The 20,634-nt window shown below is 36.1% G+C and overlaps 1 protein-coding gene across 1 annotated transcript in view; it reads left to right on the forward strand.

Annotated features, from left to right (window-relative positions):
* The window catches only part of MYRIP (myosin VIIA and Rab interacting protein), a 727,567-nt gene that overhangs the window by 567,495 nt on the left and 139,438 nt on the right, over positions 1-20,634 (forward strand). Inside the window, exons 6-9 of the mRNA XM_063452086.1 lie at positions 1,512-1,609; positions 5,577-5,657; positions 8,056-8,205; positions 18,422-18,599. Of these exons, the coding sequence (XP_063308156.1) occupies positions 1,512-1,609; positions 5,577-5,657; positions 8,056-8,205; positions 18,422-18,599 (507 nt within the window). The remainder of the gene's footprint in view (positions 1-1,511; positions 1,610-5,576; positions 5,658-8,055; positions 8,206-18,421; positions 18,600-20,634) is intronic.

Below are 20,634 nucleotides of genomic sequence, written 5' to 3' on the forward strand. Positions count from 1 at the left end.
CGGTTGAAACATCACTGCAGATTTGGGATTTCTGTGGGAAAAGCAAGTCTTATGGCTTGACTGGTGTGCAGATTTTTGTTTAGCATTGTATTAACTATCCACATACTTCAGGTGGAAGGGGGTTTCAATCACAATTTTTCCCCACCATAACATATATATATATAATTTTAAATAAATGTTATGTTTTATTGAATTAATGAACTATGGATTACTTTCATTAATAAAATGTTTGCACTGTGATCAGTGTTGGCAGGTGTATCCACCCTTGTGCTGTCTCTTTGTCTATTTGGAGTGATGGGAGGTGTGCTCCTATTTGCCTACTCTTTGTTTGCACCAAGGTGGCTTCCTTTGGGTCTAATGGGAACCTGTGCTGCAGGATCTCTTCACTCTGATATCCAGGGCCACAATCAGGGGGGTACAGGCAGTACCGGAGTAAGGGGTCCCACTGAGTACTGGGGCCCTGGTAATATTTAGCAGTTGAGTAGGGCGAAGAACAAACTGTATATGAATAGAAAGGGTAAACAGACTTTTGGTTATGGATGTGCGTGTCTGATAATTTGTGCATATGTATGTCTCTGACAGCGTTTAGCTTGTGCCTATATGTCTGACAATGTGTATCTATATGTTTGACAGTGTACATCAGTGTGTCTGAAATTGTGTAGCTGTGTGTCTGAAAGTCTGTGTAAAAGTAATAGTTTTCACAGTGTTTCAGAGACATGCAATGAAATCTGATGGGGTACACAGATATTTGTATTCCCCCAACCAAACCATATAACATTGCCATGTAGGCCCCAGTGCTCAGCTGGACTGCCGAGCATTGGCTGAACACCCTAATGCTGGCCTAATAACAAAAAAAAAATAAAAAAAAAAATGCAGATTTACACACATGCAGACATGTACACACCTATGCACACACAACAGGTTTATAAATGCCTCCAGAAACCTAACATGGTAATATTTCATTTCTTGCACACTTCACTTTTATGTATCTAGTATATTTTGTGAAATTGTTAGGTTATATTATTGCAAGTGTAGGAGTTAACATTAAGTATTTGTGTAGTGTAGACAGTATAGTGGGCAATATTAATTTAGGGTTTAATGTTTACTGTAGAATAATGTTTTGTGTTAGAGTAATGTATGAGTTAATATGTAGTGTGGTGTTTTAGGGAAGTATAGAGTTTTTACAGGAGAACTATACTGTAAGTTTAGAATTGGGATATATATCTTCCACCACTTTGAGATTAGTGCTCTTAAGATATATGCTCCATCGGCTGCTGTGCTAAGGCCATTAAAATTACATAGCAGCTTAGATTGAAAGTGTGTGAAATAATTTTGAAAGGAGTGAGGTTGATAATAAATTAGTGGAGCTAAAACCTTATTTAGGAATAAAATGGTGTTCTCTATAAGCCCAGAAAAACTTGGGTATTCGAATATAGGTTGTTGTTTTATCAAAAGTATAACTTGAATACATTTATGAACTCTGAATTCTTACTATGTCTTTGTGATTGTAGGGCACAGTATGATGGATACCCTTTCAGTGGCCTTGCGTGTGGCAGAAGAAGCTGTAGAAGAAGCAATTGCCAAAGCTGACTCCTGTAGTGATAGTCTGGTAATGTTCCATTCCTTGCATTACACAATACAGTAAAGAGATTATAACTATGTCACAATGTCAGGTAACTTTTTTTTTTTTTTTTTGGAATAACACGCGTCTAAAATGTTTGCTTTAATATCTTCTCACAACATTATGTAGTTACTTGCTACTTCGTTTTTCATTTGTAACTTCATACCCTTCTGTCAGTACAGCTTACCTCCCAACATTGGGGGTTATGCAGTTGAGACAACTTTGAATGGGCATGCCAGACTGAAAGACCGCATCCTAGCTGGCCCGCAACCAACAGGACCATGCTGATGAAGCACTCTCTGCATGGTCTTAGTGCTTAGAGCCTGCTGCACAGCATGAGTGTGTATAATATTACGCAGAAGCTGTACTGCCCAGGGTGGCGGGGCAGTACCCCAAAATCATGACTGCCCCACCAAAAGTTGTATTTGGGACATTGGGGGGGCCCTGGTTCAGTTCTGAATATTCAAATATAATAAAATCTCAGTATTACCTGCCATGATCTGCACTACTTTAAAATGGGTAAATAATTTATTTTGTGATGCACATTTTTAAAGCAGTGCTCCCTTGCAAACTTAGAAACCCATCATAAATACACTATTACACATAGTTAAGGCAAGGGCTGGATGTGCACTACACAAGTTTAAATGATTATTCTTTAACATGCAAATCAAAAAATTTTATGAAGAAACTGTATAGTTGTAATTTTTTTCTTTCTTTATATTTTACTGTTATTTTGTGTAATATTTTTAGTACAGTAAAAGTGATTCCCCTGCATGTAAATCTAGAGCATTGTGTTATGAAAATGAATGTTCTTTGGTCACATTGAAAACACTGTTAATTAAAATGCAAGAAGCAGTGCATATGCATTAATTTCTGCACCCTCTGAATTAACAGTGTTATGGACATCTTTGTACATTATGATCTTTGATTATCACATGATTCTTGTTTACTTTGTTTTGTTCTTTTTTTTGTTGTAAGTAACAAAACTTTCTTTCACACTTTTGTAACAGATACAAATTAAAGTTTAGTCATCTCAATATCTTATTTTCTGCTTGGTGGTATTTTGTGAAGATAGATCTGTCATTCATTGGTCTTTTTTGTAAACTGCAAGCTTCTCTCTAATGCTCTCCTTTCATAAGAAAAAAATGACATAGAAAGCTATAATTTAGTTAATTTTAGACAACATGCTGTAGCGAGCCACACACTTTTATCATAGAAGTAGCAAGTAGTTATTTGAAAACATTCCTCTGGCATCATCAGATGACAGATTGTTTCACCACAGTAGGTAGAATTGCCCATATGACTTGACAAATAAGGATATTTATCCTTCACAGTTGCGCATAGTGTCGGTCTGTATATAAGCAAAAACTAGAGCATCTAGACATTTTCTCAGTGACCTAATCTCCTAATATGCAATAATACAAACTAGACTTGGAGATTTGTTTCTGACGGAACTGCAATTTGGATGCATTCAGGCCAATCGAGTGATCAGAAGAAGTTCCACATTTTTCCACACTCCAGAATATCAGTGAAACTGTCTTGTGCAAGCTCGAACATGCTTGGTTCGGTTCTTGAAAAAAATAAGCTGCTTAATCTCCCATGATGGACAAGAGGCCTGTCCAATCTTGTGGTGGAAAACAAAAGATGATTGATGGTTAGAGGACACACACTAAATGGTTAAAATATTTAAATACAAAGTAACATAGAAACATTCGGCCCATCTAGTCTGCCCAATTTTCTAAATACTTTCATTAGTAAAGTGAACAACAGAGTAAAAAAAAAAGAGGAGTGATAAAACAACTATATTCCCAAGCAGAATTCTTCTAGACACTTTGACTGTAGCTGTTGAGGTATTTTTTCATTCTTTCTATTGACATATATTACCAAGATACAGTTGTTAAAAGTTACTTTTATTTCTAATAAAAAAAATCCTATTTTTTTTTTCTTGAGTGTGTTCAGTCCTGTGTGTGCGATCACTGTGCATTGTTTCTTAGTATCAAACACAATAATGTTACATGAAATGCATTAAATTCATCAAGCACAAACATATTTTTTGCAACGCAAACACCTATTTTTCCTGAATAACGTTGAGTTAGAATACACAATCATTAATGTTGGAAGATAAAGAAATCCAACGTCATTAAATTTAAAAGTGTTATTCCTAAACCAGAATTGAGGTAAGGTAGGGAAAGGGTTCCTGTTTCCCAATCCACCATCAGCAGTAGTGGCAATGCTTCTGAGAGGAACAACTCAGCCATGAGGACTGCTGACACCTCCACCACCACAACTGTTTGCAGGATTCAGCCTTAGTATTTCGGGATTAATATCACATCTTTTTAACACTCATTAGGCAATTGTTTTTATCTGGTCTTGGTGGTGGTGACAGTGATGAATCCTGCAATGATCAATAAGTTTCCTGCAACTCAACAGAAATAGCACTTTTCGCTCTGTCCCTGGAGCTACTCGACTATAAGAATTGTAGCCAGAGGAAAGTGTTGAGAAGACAAGCAGCCCATTATTTATTCTGGCAGGTCGTGTGCACTCACCTCCTGCATCTTGTCCACCATCAACAAATTCATCTTTATCTGCTATAGAATTGCTTCATCCAACGGAGACAGCTTAGACAGCTATGTCTGCTACCACTGGCACAAGTAGCTCACCCACTGTCAATGTTACCACAATTGGCACCATCACTAATATCAGCACCATCAACATTTCAATTAACGTTAGTAAACCAAGCTGGTGTACAGACTAGTGTTGAGACAGTTTCCAGTGCCACCAATACAAATAATCCACCCGCAAACAAATGCTCTTGTCAAGCTGCTACTGTCAGTTACACAAACATTCATTCACTGATTTAGAATCGTTTTACTGATTTGCTATATATATATATGTGTATATATATATATATATATATATATATATATATATATATATATATATATACATCGAAATGTATATATATGTACATACATACACATATATATATATATATATATATATATATATATACAGACACACACACAGGTTATCCTCTTGATCACCCACCTAAAAAATTATTAAAATTTAATTACTCCTGCCCCTTTTTTTTTAAAATGCCTTTCATTATGGTTTTGCTTTTCCTGACTAAATCTTGCGTTGCCTGTTACCTGTGCAGACGCAGTTGGGAGAAGCTAATAGGGTATTTTTTTAGTGAGTGGGCAATAAATAATTGTCCACCCACTCGCCCCTTCCACCCTGAAAAGAACAAAGCTTTCCTACACATCTAATCTATTTAACAAACCTATTCCACTATTATTTTCTAATGAATTGTGATTCTACACTTTTGCTTACCTTGTGGATTTTTGGTCCCTTTTGATTATTTATCTTTATTTTTTAATTTTTTTATGTATTGCTCTTTTTTTAATGTATTTCTTTATTAATTTGCTTTTCCCTTTTTTTTGAATCCGTACGTTACAGTATTGCACACATACATCCTTTGTATGTATACAACAGGGAAAGAACGTAGAGTTCAAGCACAGATACTGCTTCATTCATTAAAATAAAATAAACCAGTATTTTCTTTTTAAATTAGCTTGCCAAATTATTTATTTTTTTAAGAAAGATTATTCAATTTCTTGACTGTTACTACTATATTTCTATATAAAATAGGTATGCTCAACCCCATATATTCTGCTATGTGAATTTCATTTTCCAAGCATAATATTCAATCCTTTAATTAGGTTCTATAATATTCCACAACATCTAATGTCAGATCAGAGCTGGGTGTTTTCAAATACACTCTGTTTTCTTAATTCAATTTATTTAGCTGCTAGGCAGGATGGAAACAGCTGGTGGTATCCAAGAATAGAGTCATAACCTTCTAAAACCCTGCAGAGAGATTTTGGTTAATTTAGTATTATGTCCCAGATTCCATCAAGCAGTAACTTACTAGCAAATTTCCTATTTCCCCCAGGATAAACAGAATGAGGCATGTTATTTACGAGAACATAAGGAAGAACTCATTGAAGAACTTGCCACAACCATCGTACAAAAGGTAAGAGTTTTCAAATTTACCATGTTTGTTATGTTTTTCAGCAAATACAATTATGCCCATTTGTTTTTCATTAACATTCTCTTTTTCATAATAGGTGTACATCTGGTGTCTGCAATCACCTCCAGGTGATAGCCTGGATAAAAGATGTAATGTCTCTAGTTGCCAGCTTAGAGTACATTATATTATGACATAGCCAATGTCATATAAATCAGATAATACAGCAGGGCTTACTTCAAAAAGGTGATAGGATAGTGTGAATAATATTATCGTTAGTTAGTACCATGTCTTTTACAAATATATGTAATTCAAATGCCTGATTCTCAGCTTATTCTCTGTTTTATAATCACCAGCAGTTCCTAAAAGCACTTATGCCTGCTAGAGTGTCATTAACACCTCCCACTCAAAACATATGGGTGGGTAAGTAGGGGGTGGACAAAGTCATGTCCTCCCCTCTTTTGATATTTTTTAAATAGCCCCCAAGGGATGCCTATTAAATGTGGCAGTCATATTAGGCTTTTTATTATATTTTTTTAATGCTTTTTATTATATTTTTTTATTATATATTTTTAATGTAATCAACAACTGCAATAAATGTGCTTCCAATGCACAATTATCTGGTTTACCAGAGGTTTTATTCCAAGCACTATGTTTACTGAGTTTGGCTGCTTGAATTGTAGAATTAAATCCAGACAAAATTTGAAAAATAAATTAACCGAAAAAAGTTGATAAATATTGACTGCTTTTAACCAGTAGAATTAAATGAAGGCCAAATCGTTTGTGAGGTAATTGATTAATTAATTTCAGAATAAATGTTATACTATTATTAAAACAAATTAAACACTGGTTGCATGCATGGGCATGGTTTTAATATAGGTAATAAAAATGTGTGTGCATTTCAGGGCCCATAATAATCATGGTGCCAATATGAACTTCCTTCACCTTCATCAACCATGTCAGCAGAGTTAATATTAAGAACGGAAACACCCTTTCATGAATAATTTCATAGAGTAGGTAAAAATAGAGGTGGGATTCCTTGTAACCAGGGACAGTTGGTAGTATAACACAAATGATTTGCTCACCTAATAATATGCAGGAGAGTTGTGCCTTTCTTCCTTATCTAATTAAATGGACTGCCTACTCCTTGTCTATTGTATCATGTTTAAAATTGTGCAGAGTGTTCCCAACTCTTTTGTCAATAGCAGTTCCACAGAGGTCGTTTTATATTTTATATACCCGGTATATATGCTTGATGCGTCTTGGGTTATACACACAAATTTAAATTTTTGCTGAAGAACTATTATATTTTTTATTGTTATTAGTAGTAGTAGTAGTAGTATTTATATAGCGCCAACATATTCGATAGCGCTTTGCAATATTATAAGATGGGGAAATTTAATAAATGAGCCAATCACAAAAAGTTGCAGGAACAATAGGTGATGAGGACCCTGCTCGAACAACCTTATAGTCTAGAAGAGGTGGGGTATAAAACACAATATGACAGGGGATAGCAATCAAAAAAGGTGGGAGTGAGGCAGGAGGAGAGAGTAGAGTGCTGCCCTTTAGGAGAGTGCAAAGGACAGGTATTTGAAGTAGAGGTTACTCTGGGAGGCCATAAGCCTTCCTGAAGAAATGGGTTTTGAGGCACTTTTTAAATGATTGGAGATTAGGGGAGATTCTGATGGTGGTAGGCAGGATATTTCGAAGGAAAGGAGCCGCCTGTGAGAATTTCTGCAACTGTGAGTTAGCCGTAAGAGTGCAAGCAGAGAAAAGGAGAAGGTCAGAGCGGAGAGACTGAGAAGGGGCATACCTGTGAATCATTGAAGAGATATAACAGGGGGTAGAGTTGTTTAGTGCTTTATAGGCATGGATTAGTACTTCTGGGAAGACCAATTAGGAGAGAACTACAATAGTCAATGCGGAAGATTACTAGAGCATGAACAAGCTCATTAGTAGCTTCTTTGGTAAGAAAGGGGTGGATGCGGGCAATGTTTTTTTAGGTTGAATCAACATGCTTTGGCAACCGACTGGACGTGAGGCTCATGTTCTCACATGTTCTATATAAAGACCTGAGACTGGATGCATCCTAAACTTTAACTGTTTATAACAAATGGAATAATACACTACATTGAGAACAATATAAAAATTGTAGGGACTGTAGAAGCACCTAATTAACATGACACGTGTATAACACACTTTACATGGTCTTAGTCATAACCACCACTGTAAAACATTTGAGCGTTACACAATTTCTGGATGTGATAAATAATATGTAACTCAGCAGCTGTGAGAATAAATGTAAGTAGATACTAGTTTAAAAACAAATTATTGCCAGCCACGTGGTTTGTATTTCTGCGCAATGGTTTATAATTTATGCAATCAGCTTTATTAATTCATTCAGATTATTAAGAGGAAGAAAAGCAAAGCTGACCAGGCTGAAAATATTTACGAATGGCAGGAACAAAGAAGCAGTGTATTAACATCACCATCTGTGTCTGACCGGAGTATGCTCACCCTTCACGAAAACAATAGAGGTTCAGAGGCATTGTGGGTAAGTAATATATGAATTTACTCCTATAAAACCTGTAAAGCAAACAATAATTATACATACATAATGGATTCAGCTTCTATCCATTCATTCTTACTAGCAGGATGATTAGTAAGCTTTACAGACATGACCCGAGTCATGCCCTTGGCTCTTGAATTTGATTAATAAGTACTAATTCATTGCGCTTCAAGGTTGCTGGCATTGCCCTACTCTGGCTCTTCTGAAGGGGATGGATACTAGTTTGAAACATAAAACACAATTCCACTACTGCCATCAATGTGATGTTTCTAACTGTGCTTGTTCCATTGATGATTTGTTTTTTAAGGACCGGAGAGAATACTTTAGGGTTGCTAGTGCATACATAAATCATAGCTGATTGCTTTTATGAAAGACAGGATTGTGATGTAACTAACTTATCCATTTAGTAGAGACAGGATTAGGAACCAGAAGTGACCAGAAGATCTTAATTCTTCACCTTGCATAATTGTCAGAAACATCATACTCTGTGATTCCGATAATGATTAGTCATACACCACTCTTTCTGTCCCAAAATGATCACTGCTAACCAAGAGGGAGACCCTCTGTCCTGGGTTCTTCTCCATCTCTTGGCATTTATGGTGTCTTAAACTTTTTGATACAGTTCTGCCAATATATACATGCTCATAAGCTGCAATGCATTTTAAGTGACTTAGCACATGGATTTTATGTGCAGAATAGATTGTACATGCACAAAGTGACTTGTAATCTGCAATCAGTGACACACAAGGCCACTGAAAGGGATATACATAATATATTGATCAGATGTTAGTCTAGCATTTTATTACACTAGCTTACACTGTCAGTGACCATCTCATATATATTTTTGGTTTGACAGTATATATGTGTGTGTATATATATATATATATATATATATATATATATATATATATTACAGTGAGGAAAAAAAATATTTGATTCCCTGCTGATTTTGAATGTTTGCCCACTGACAAAAAAAATGATCAGTCTATAATTTAATCGTAGGTGTATTTTAACAGTGAGAGACAGAATAACAAAAAAAAATCCAGAAAAACACGTCAAAAAAGTTATAAATCGATTTGCATGTCAATGAGTGAAATAAGTATTTGACCCCTTTGACTTAGTACTTGGTGGCAAAACCGTTGTTGGCAATCGCAGAGGTCAGACATTTCTTGTAGTTGGCCACCAGGTTTGCACATATCTCAGGAGGGTTTTTGTCCCACTCCTCTCCAAGTCATTAAGGTTTTCAGACTGACGTTTGGCAACTTGAACCTTCCGCTCCCTCCACAAATTTTCTATGAGATTAAGGTTTGGAGAATGGCTTCTTCTTGTGCCACTCCTTTTTTGCCTTGGCTGGGTGTTTTGGGTCATTGTCATAATGCAATACCCATCCACCACCCATTTTCAATGCCCTGGCTGAGGGAAGGAGGTTCTAACCAAAGATTTGACAGTACATGGCCCCGTCCATCGTCCCTTTGATGCGGTGCAGTTGTCCTGTTCCCTTAGCAGAAAAACACCCCCAAAGTATAATGTTTCCACCTCCATGTTTGATGGGTGGGGATGGTGTTCTCGGGGTCATGGGCAGCATTCTTCCTCCTCTAAACACGGCGAGTTGGGTTAATGCCAAAGAGATTGAGTTTGGTCTCATCTGACCACAACACTTTCACCCAGTTCTCCTGACCACAACACTTTCACCCAGTTCAGATGTTCATTGGCAAACTTCAGATGGGCCTGTACATGTGCTTTCTTGAGCAGATGGACCTTGCGGGCGCTGCAGAATTTCAGTCCTTCACGGCGTAGTGTGTTACCAATTGTTGGCACACCTTTCCAATAATCATGCTGTCTAATCCGCATCTTGATATGCCACACCTGTGAGGTGGATGTATTATGTTATATATTGTTATATATTATGCAAAGGAGAAGTGCTCATTAACACAGATTTAGACCGATTTGTGAACAATATTTGAGAGATATAGGCCTTTTGTGTACATAGAAAATGTATTTGAATTCAGCTCATGAAAAATCGGGTCAAAAACAAAAGTGTTGCCTTTATAATTTTGTTCAGTGTGTGTGTGTGTGTGTGTGTATATATATATATATATATATATATATATATATATATATATATATATAAACTCTACTTTTCTTTGTTAGTTACTAGACACAGATACACTATTCACTGAGTTGTTTCTTAATATTTTATAAAACTTGCACAAGCCCAACTTGTTATTTATAAGCTACTAGACACGCACACAGCTTTGCAGCAGTTTATATATACACCCCACAGTTCAAACTAATTGGGAGACCTTGTTATCTCTGAGTTCAAATATCAGGGCTGTCAGATTCATGCTGCGGCTGAATAATTTTCTATATTCTCCCTTTATTGCTGTCAGTATAATTCTGATACCATGAAAAGTAAGAAAAAAAAAATAAACAGGAAGGAACAATAACCCAAATCTGGTCAAGGTAATTACACATTTTGAGTAGGAAAGGTGGCAGAGAGACAACTGTGTGATAAAACAACATCATGGTGGTGCAGAGAGAAGCCATGTACCGGCAAATAGGACATAGATAAAGTAGGGCAGTTAATTATAAATATTATTTTACCTGTAAATTTGATGTTTTTTTTTTTTACCTTAGCAAAGTGTTTTGTTTTTTTCATAAATTAGCTTTACTTTTAAATATTGATAATTTTGAAAAAAAAAAATTTACGTCTAGTGTTTATTTTCTATAGCCAGAAATGAACCACAGAAGGCTGTGTTAGGTTTCTTAATCAAAACCTACAGCCTAATGTGGGCAATAAAATCTGTGTTTGTAACATAACCATTACTTTTATAAAATAAATTATTTATAAAAAATATTCATAAAAACATATACTATAAATATTATATAATATACATATTTTAGAAACATTACAAAATATTAATCATATTTTTGTTCATTAAACATTAATATTGAGTCCAGCAGGGCCAAGTCAATCAATTTCAAAATGCAGTCTTGTTTTACACTATGATTCATATACCTCCTATAGATTTTACAACATGCTTATAAACCTTTAGTGTTCTATCGGTCATCCAAATACATTGTCTGTTACTATTCCCAAGTCCTTCTCATGTGTTCTCACTTCCATTTAGGTTGTAAATTGTTTGTGCATTCTTCAACACAAAGTACATAACTTTACATTTCATCAGTCATTTAAGTGCCCAGCCCTCTATTTAAATCCCTCGTATTGTATTGCCTTACCTAGTTGTGTCTGACACATGATTTCAATGCCTATTTCAAGTTCATTTATAAATAGATTGAATAGAAATTGTACCAGGACAGACCCCTGAGCGACACCACTTACCACTTTTGTCCAGCTTGAACATATAACATTAATTGCACTCTCTGTAGTCAGTCTTTAAACCAATGTTGTAGCCAAGAACAAGAATCCCTTGCAACACCCTGATCTATACTTTTACTTATTTCTTGATAGAATGCAGTTAAATGGACACTTCAGCTTAATGAGGTTGTTCATGTGAGAACTATAGCTCCCTGCAGCCTTTCTCATGTAAACACTGTATACATCAGGGACAGAGCCAGCATGATTCAAACACAGCCCTGGCCATCATCTTCTCATAGAGATGAATTGAATCAATGAATCTCTATGAGGAAAGTGCAGTGTCTGCATGCAGAGGGAGGAGACACTGAATGTTTGGATGCATTTTAGGCAGCCATGACCCAGGAAGGATCTCTAACCATCTGAGGAAGTTATCACTAGGCTGTAATGTAAACACTGCATTTTCTCTGAAAAGACAATGTTTACAGTAAAAAGCCTGAAGGTAATGATTCTACTCACAGAACAAATTCAATAAACTGTAGTTGTCCTGGTGACTATAGTGCCCCTTTAACTTAGTTTTACATGATCTATGTTTCACAAGCCATGCTGATTTTTGCTCATGACAATGTTATACATTAATGACCTTTCAAATATTTTACCAGCCACCAATCCTCTGGTGCAATTCCTTAAAGAAAAGAATCCAGCATGAATAAAACAGAGGATTGCTTATTTCCACAAATAGCTTGATAAGTATATGTGGATGAATACCATTTGGCCTTGGGGCTTTGTTTACATTCTTAGTTGCTGAAGAACCTTGTCTTGAGTCATCCAATCTTTATCAAATTTACTGTACATTTTTTTTTACCAATGATTTGCATATCTATTGGCATAGGTTCCTCCTTGATGTATACTAAAGTAAAATAATTATTTAAAATTACTGTTTTTTTCTTCATTTACTAAAACACCTAACTCTGAATTCACCAGACCTACACTTTCATTCTTTTTTTTTAATTTTTTTATTTATATATTTAAATACTTTGTACTTTGTGGTTGATACCCTTTGGGTATCACATTTTCATTTTCTAGCTTAGCTTTTTTTAAGGGGGACTTGAAAATGTCATTGAATTTTAAAAAGCACAATACATGGTAATATGAAAGAACAGTTGATACTAGAAAAGAAAGGGGAGGGGGTAAAATAGCACATGTGGATGAATTTAATATGCATTATGCATTCACGCATCAGGCATAGACAAATTCCCAGCACAGTACAATATATCATTTTCAAGTGAGACTTCAAGACAAGCTGCCCTGATCCCTAGAAATGTGTCCCACATATTCCAGGCTTACTTGTCACCTTAATTACAGACAATTGAGTGTGAGACATATTTTCATATGATCAGTTGAGAGATATAAGATGAAGCAATTAATGGATATTGGGACATAGCCATAAATACCATTTTTTTTTATTTTTCATGTTTTGCCTTCCAACAAAGCCACATTGGTTTTAATGTGTTTATTTTATATTTATTACCCAATAGTGTAATGGATCTACAGTAATCTGAGTACCTCTGCCGAGTCTGCTACCTTTTAGTTATCAGGGACTCTGGAGCACTTCATATACAGTCACCGAGGCTTGTCTGGGATTAGTGAGGGACTTTTCCACCCTGGACCAGGTTCATGTACTTACAGCCCTGGACACCCTTTCCACCAGCAGATTATATCCCTTTCCCCAAACACCAGATGACACATGGTGAAGGTTAAAACAGCAACTGACTTTACTAGACATAGCACACATCTATTAAGCCCCCAACAGCCTCATTTGCATACAATGGTGCATAAAGTACTATAGTATAAGGAAGGGTGGGGTCAGACAATAGCAAGAGCTGTTGGGAGATTGAAGAGGGACAAAGCAGCTAGTTTAAACTGGTCTGGCAGTGTCCCTGGGACAAGGCCCTGCTGGGGAAACAATAGGACAGGAAGAAGGGGGAGAGGCACAGACAAGAAATACATTCAACATACCCTGCACCAATAATGGGCACAGGGTGACCAAAATACAAAAGAAATCTGGGGATCCACACATAGTTGGTTCGGTAAATGAACGGGGGGTGAATGGACAGCCGAACAAAAGGGAAAAGGGAATAAAAGTGTAGCTAGAGCATCCATTCCACTACAAATATTATAAATTGAAAGTGTATCTTTCTAATATTTTTTTTAAAGATATTCCATATATCCTTTGTCTCTCTGTGTATCATTGCCATTGAAGATTATTTTATATCTTTAAGTCAAACTTTTGACTGTAAAAAAATAACTTGTTTTAAAATGATTTTTTATCGTAAATTTGGAGGAAAATATTGTATTTGCAACTGACTTACACTGGCCAACCATTTTACTGAGAATTGTTGAAAAGATTACCTTATTGCTATACAAGTATTTCAAGTGAACCTGGCTCCGAAAAGCCTTCTGGATCCATTATTCAAATGTGGCATTGCAAGCACTTCCACAGCACTGATGCCCCCATAAGATGCATTGATTATTCTCTACGAGGAGCATTTAATTGGACCATGTGAGAGGAGGTCATGCTTCCTCTATGATGTTGTGGGAGGTGGAGAGGTAAGCATTCCCAAGGGAGCCTCGGTGATGGGAAATGGTAAGTAAGAACCTTTATTTTATGATTTTCTATTGCACATCAGGGGGGGGGGGGAGGGATTGCAAAATATAATATAGGACCTAAAAGTGTTCTTTTAACTGCAAAGCTTGTTTGGATCTTGAGGGCATGTGCTATGATGCCCATTATTAGGTGAGATGCATTTACAGCTTGTAATCAGCTTATTGTTACATTTTTTTTAGGATTTTACTGGCATGCAATGTGTACACAGAATATTATTATAATAAGATATGCAATGTTAAAAAAAAAAAAACAACAACACGTTCCCATCCAAGTATATAGCTCAGTATATTTAGAGATTTATCACATGACTTGTGTATAAGGGATCAGGTACTTTTGTCTTATTTTTAAGTTGCATCTTGTAATACTAAATGACAAAGCAAAACGTAGTCATTATGGACTAGCCACTAGTACATAAACACTTAAATACATACATAATTATTTAACCCCTTAAGGACACATGACATGTGTGACCTGTCATGATTCCCTTTTATTCCAGAAGTTTGGTCCTTTAGGGGTTAATAAGGAGTTATGTTGTCCCTAATTGGTCATTAAATCTGTAAATCTATATAATGCGTTTTTTTATTTTTACAGAGATACATATGTGATTAGTGCAATAACTGAAGCCAAGAAAATAATTCTGTAAATAGTAATTGCAGTTGAAGCCGTAGGAAATTTTATTTTAGAAGATATTTTGTTTTTTAATTGATTTATTTGTTCATTGCCAATAAAAGTGTCTTTATAACTCATGGTCTATAGGGACATCATTTTTCATGCGGAGATGCATGCATTAACGTCAAAGAAAACTGATGCTATGATGTCTGTTTGAGTTGACTGATATTGCCACCTACTGACTTGATTTGCATCTTCAGGTGCTGAATAATTCATTGCTTACAAGCATAGATTCTGATACATACAACTGATGCCATTTGATAAATGTAAGATAATTTGATCTAAAGATAGCTTCCATTCAGGTGTGGAAAATGCAGCTCTGAATACTAAATTAGGAAAATTCTTCTCAATTTTAAAATTAGTGTTTTATAGAATACAATACAATTTAGAGGATTATGTTAGTTACATGGCAAAAAAAGAAATTTATTTTGCTGGTCCCCACCCTCACACTATTTTTTTTTAATCTCTCACTCTCTACGCCCTCAAAGCTTTTTTTTTTTTTTTTGGGGGGGGGGGGGGGGGTAAATTACATACACACATGTAAATATATAAGCACATATAAATTCATATAAACACATATATACGCAGACACACATTGATATACATATACACAGACTCATACACAAACACACATACACAAACATACACATATACATTCATATACACTCACAGACTCATACAGGGGCACACATTCATATGCAGAAAGAGATTGATACACATACATTTATACACAAAGACCTAATTTATTTATTTATTTTTACAGTGAAGTACTGATTGCTCAGTTCCATGCCACTAATTCTGGTGTTAGGGTGATGTAAATTCCAGATGGTACCATCAGTACAGGATATCTCAGCAACCAGTACAGAGAGATCCCAACCCCTCCTTCACCGCCTGCTCTTCAAACAGTTACTGTTAGACAGCACTGACAATGTCAAGTGAAGTACCATGTAGAATATTGCATATTCTATGTTTCTATTGATTATGCATGGATGTCTGGCTTTCTTTGTCTGAGAAGTCTGGGATGTGGATTGGGGGTCCTTACATGGCTAGGGTTATATTCTGATGTCATTATGGTCATATCTATATAGATTAGTGAACAAAGGACCACAAGTTCTTGGTCTCGCTGTTGCTGCTTGCTGCACGAGGTTGTTCTTCTTGTCTGGTTGTCTAGCTATGTAATGATGTAACTTTCCCTTCAGAAGTCCAGCAAATACCATCTGCTGTTTAACATCCATGATGATGTAACATTCTTTGTTGTTTTATTATGTATCAGTAACTAAGAATAAACCGTACGTCAGATTGCGTATTAGTACTTTTCATTAATATTGACGTATATTAATGTAGCGAACCTTTCATCCAAGACTATATATACAAAAGACATACATATTAACAAACTGGAAAAAGACATAGAAGAAACGAAAATTATTAAATACCATCTACAGAATTCAATATTCTCACGTTAGCTATGATGTTTCTTGGAATGTTATCTCTCAAAGTTCAATTTAAGCTGTAAAGTAAAACCAAAAACTTTATTTTTTATTAAGGATTTTATTGAATGAAATATATCTCATAAATAGCTGATCTAACCTAACTGCAGAAAAGTAAAGTCCCAGTGTCGTTATGCAAATAGATTTATGAATAAGTACAAAATGAGCTATGCAGTCTGTTTTTTCCTCTTCCATAATGTGTTTTTACTTATCACTATAAATCGAGTTTTACAAATATAGCACTGGATAGCATAATATAAAAGTTATTAACAACCTCACAGATACTGCACTGAATATCACAGTCCACTAAATCATCATTTCACCAATATTACATTGGTCAGCACAAAGCAATTAAAGTGGCTCTCTCATCAGAATTAGCATGTGAACATTTACCTTCTGTTAAAATCTTCTGAATCTAGTCAACATTTTGATTTTCTAAACAGATTTTGTATTTGTTAATTGCAGCTTACATCTGGGCACAGAGCTTTTTGTCAGAGAGTTTACAGAATTATTTTCCATACAATGCGTAATGGAAACCTACTTTAGAAATCTCAAACAAAATTAAATGTTTTCTGCAATCTTTAAATTTTTTTTTTTAGCAGTAACAGTGTAATTCCAAGATGTTTGTGTGCAATTCCAAGATGGCAGTATCCACTCTAAAATACTGATAGATATTTAAACGCTAATTCTAGCAATTCAAACACTGCTGCCTGCGTTCATGCGAACCAGATGGCCGCCACCTCGTGAATGTCTGTAGGAATTGCGGCCACCCAGACGAACAATTAGAACACTGCGGTGAGAAATGTTCCAAGTTGTTAATAGATGCTAACATATGGTTCATATGGTTGTTTGGTAATGGAACCATATAATCCCAATTGCACGAACAGAGACTTTAACATTACATTTCACAGGGTCCATAGTCTGTGGGCAGGAGGCTGGCAAGCAGGCTCCTCCAGGAGCTTGCTTATTACATGTGGCAAACACATGTAAAAAGGGGAATTTGTCACATATATAATCATAAATGGACAGTAATGATTTAAAGAATGAAATTGTCACTTTAATAAAATCTCACTGACTTTACATTGTACATTATTACGGTACATAATTAGTGGAATCTCTCATTCAATACCCTGTGCTATAAAATTCAACTAATAATCTAATCACACAAGCTGTATTGTATATACTAATACCGCAGTGGTTAATATCGCTGCACATCATCTTTACTGTATTAATAAACTATAACTTCAGATCTACTCAATAATACCAAAATAATTAATACAGTCTCACAGTTATTGTCACTGCAGATCACAATACCACAGTAATTATAGTAATCTCAAAAATATTGCACTGCATTAGTGACAGGTTTTCCAAACAAGGTCGGGAAATTTACATTCTTTTCAACAGGTAACCCTAGCAACCATTTCCACCAAATACTTCTTAAATTAATCAGGCATTGAAGTTTGGGTTGCCGCAGTGGCATTTTAATCAGGTTGCTCTGATGAAAAAATATCTATAATTCAGAGCCGAACTCTGCAGTCTACATTTTGTGTGTGTGTTCATAAAACAAGTATAATAGATGAGCTAATGCAGACGTTAGAGAATTAAATGCCAAAATCCTATCCCACTCTTGCCAAAGTGTACCAAAGTGGATGGTCTAGATCAGTGTTTCACAACCCAGTCCTCAAGGCACACCTACCAGTCCAGGATTTAAGGATTACCCAGTTTTGTCTAAGGTGTTTTTAGAAAAAAAAATGAAAAAACACCTTAGACAAAACTGGGTAATCCTTAAATCCTGGACTGGTAGGTGTGCCTTGAGGACTGGGTTGGGAAACACTGGTCTAGATCGCCATAACTACTAGATCACTAGAAGAGCTGTAGCAATTATGGTGCTTAAAGTGTCTCTTGATACGATAACCAATGTTTTTTTAAACAAGTAAAAATGATCATTGCATGTTATATTTGTGCTCTGCTGCAACTGGAAAAGCCAATGTTACCGAATAATTTAAAGATAAGACAAACATGCACTTTTGTAACTTCTCTAACCTAATTTATTTTAATCAGAGATCTCACTCTGCATTTTCTCTGATGAGTGAAGACATGGCTAGCAACGGGGCTGATATGAAATGTGTCACACCTGAAATCTTGTGTCGACCACCTGGAAGCCATAATAAAAGACTGAAAGAACATAGACCCTCAACACTACCCAGCTGGAAAAGTGTGGACAGCCTATACGATTCAAGTAATGTATATTAAATATAATACATAATGTTAATTCCATAGCTCCATCGTTCATCCACTGTACATTAAATTGAGGTTTATATATTGTCTATCTTCCTGTCTATAGCAGAATAGTATTTCAGATACTCCCCGGCATACTCAAGGACTGCATGCCACATGTGTCGCCCAATGCTTTCCTTATTTACTACCCTGATTGCAAGTTATGGGTGACCTTAACGTTAGTAAAACTGGGAAATCTTTTTGGAAGTGTACAAATCTAGACATAAATGAGATCAACTGCAGATTCCCTGTGATTATATTAGGATGATGTATTATCCACAAAATGCTGTCTAAGCTCAGCAATTTTGTTTATGGTGTGGTGAATGCCTAACCCCTTCATAATATTAGGACATTTTATGCAGCATTAAAAATAGTGGGCTTTAAAGGCATTAGGACAACAATAAATGTTCTGTAGCTCTGGTGTGAGCAGGATTAAATCCAGATAACAATACCTTGGGCTTTCCACTTTCAGCTGGGGCCAGATTTAGTGACCCCAGAATGACATATAAGATGTATGCAGCTCTTAAAGTGTGCATTGCATAAAACCATTTAATTCTATTTAAATCACTCTGGTGATTGTCAGCCTGCTCCCAGTCTAAGGGAAACCCCTCAAAAGACGATGATACAACTCCTACATGCCCCCACTCCCCATGCTGATAGTGACCTTGATTTAATATTTACGGATAAGCTTTTCAAATGATTTAATATTTTTGGAAGATAAACTTTAAAAAAAAGATTTTCAAAATACAAAAAATTATCAATATATCGAAAAATATTAAAATATTTTTCAATATATTAAATAATAAAAAAAAAAACGTATCTAAAAATTTAATTAAGGTCATTGATTGGTACCGGGCTTTGCCAGCTGACCAGCGCTAATCACTGTGTGATCAGCAGAGATAGGATGCAGGAGTTGCAGTATACAAGGGGGATCTCCCTTTCATGCTGCATTACCCCAGTGCAGAGCACTAGCAGAGTGCTCCGTACTGTGTGAGCTGGGAATTTCCTCTGCAGATATCCATACTGAGATAGGTTAAGGGTTATCATTAGGGTTCATTCAGGGAGGGGTAAGGGATACGAGAAAGAAAGAAAAAAAACGTGGCAGTTACTAAGAAAATGTTTGTTTTATTATTGCTAGGGTGATGACTTTACAAATAATAACTTATGTTTAACCCCTTCAGGATGAAGTAAATAGTACAAGTTCTGATCAAAACAAAATGTAAACAAAAACTGGAATTTGCGCTATATGTCTGTTCCACTGTAATTCACCTCTTTTCTATCAAGTGCACCCACACTTATTATATATTGTTTTGTTCAGGAGAAACAGGGCTTTAATGTATCATGAACTATCCATATATGAAACAATTTATTATGAATAAAATAAAAAAACTGAGATTTTTAAATAAATTTGTAGTTCCGCCTGACATTTTAGCTGTAAATGTCATCATACTGTTAGCTTTTACTGCAATAACATGCACATATTTGTGTTCAGCAAAGTCTCACGAGTACAACAGTACCCCCCATTAACAGATTTTATGGTGTTTTGGAAAGTTACAGGGTCAAATATAGCACATTCCATTTTTTAGTCCGGTGGCCATAACATCCGGTATGCAGCGCCACAGAGCTGCAGACCATGTATCTTGCGAGATCCAGTCAGAGCGTTGCCGTGGTAACCTGCGGCAACGCTCTGATTGGCCAGATCTTGCGAGACACATGGTCTGCAGCTCTGCACATTGTGGAGCTGCAGACCTGTGTCTGCGATTGGCGCTCTCCGGCCAGGCAGACTGGACATACAGAGCAAGCCTCAGGGTGCTGGTGTCAGGCCCTCGGTCAGTGACCGAAGACCCGACACAGTCTGCCCTAAGGTGGTTTAGGTGGCTGCAAAGCCCCGGGCAGCGCGAGGCCTTAGGCAGCTGCCTAAATCGCCTAATTAGACAGCCGCCTCTGATCACAGTCTAGCACCTGGTGTTAAAACAGTGATAATATTAAAGCAGGAG

This window comes from Pelobates fuscus, chromosome 4, assembly GCF_036172605.1.
Source record: "Pelobates fuscus isolate aPelFus1 chromosome 4, aPelFus1.pri, whole genome shotgun sequence".
Taxonomy (NCBI): Eukaryota; Metazoa; Chordata; class Amphibia; order Anura; family Pelobatidae; genus Pelobates; species Pelobates fuscus.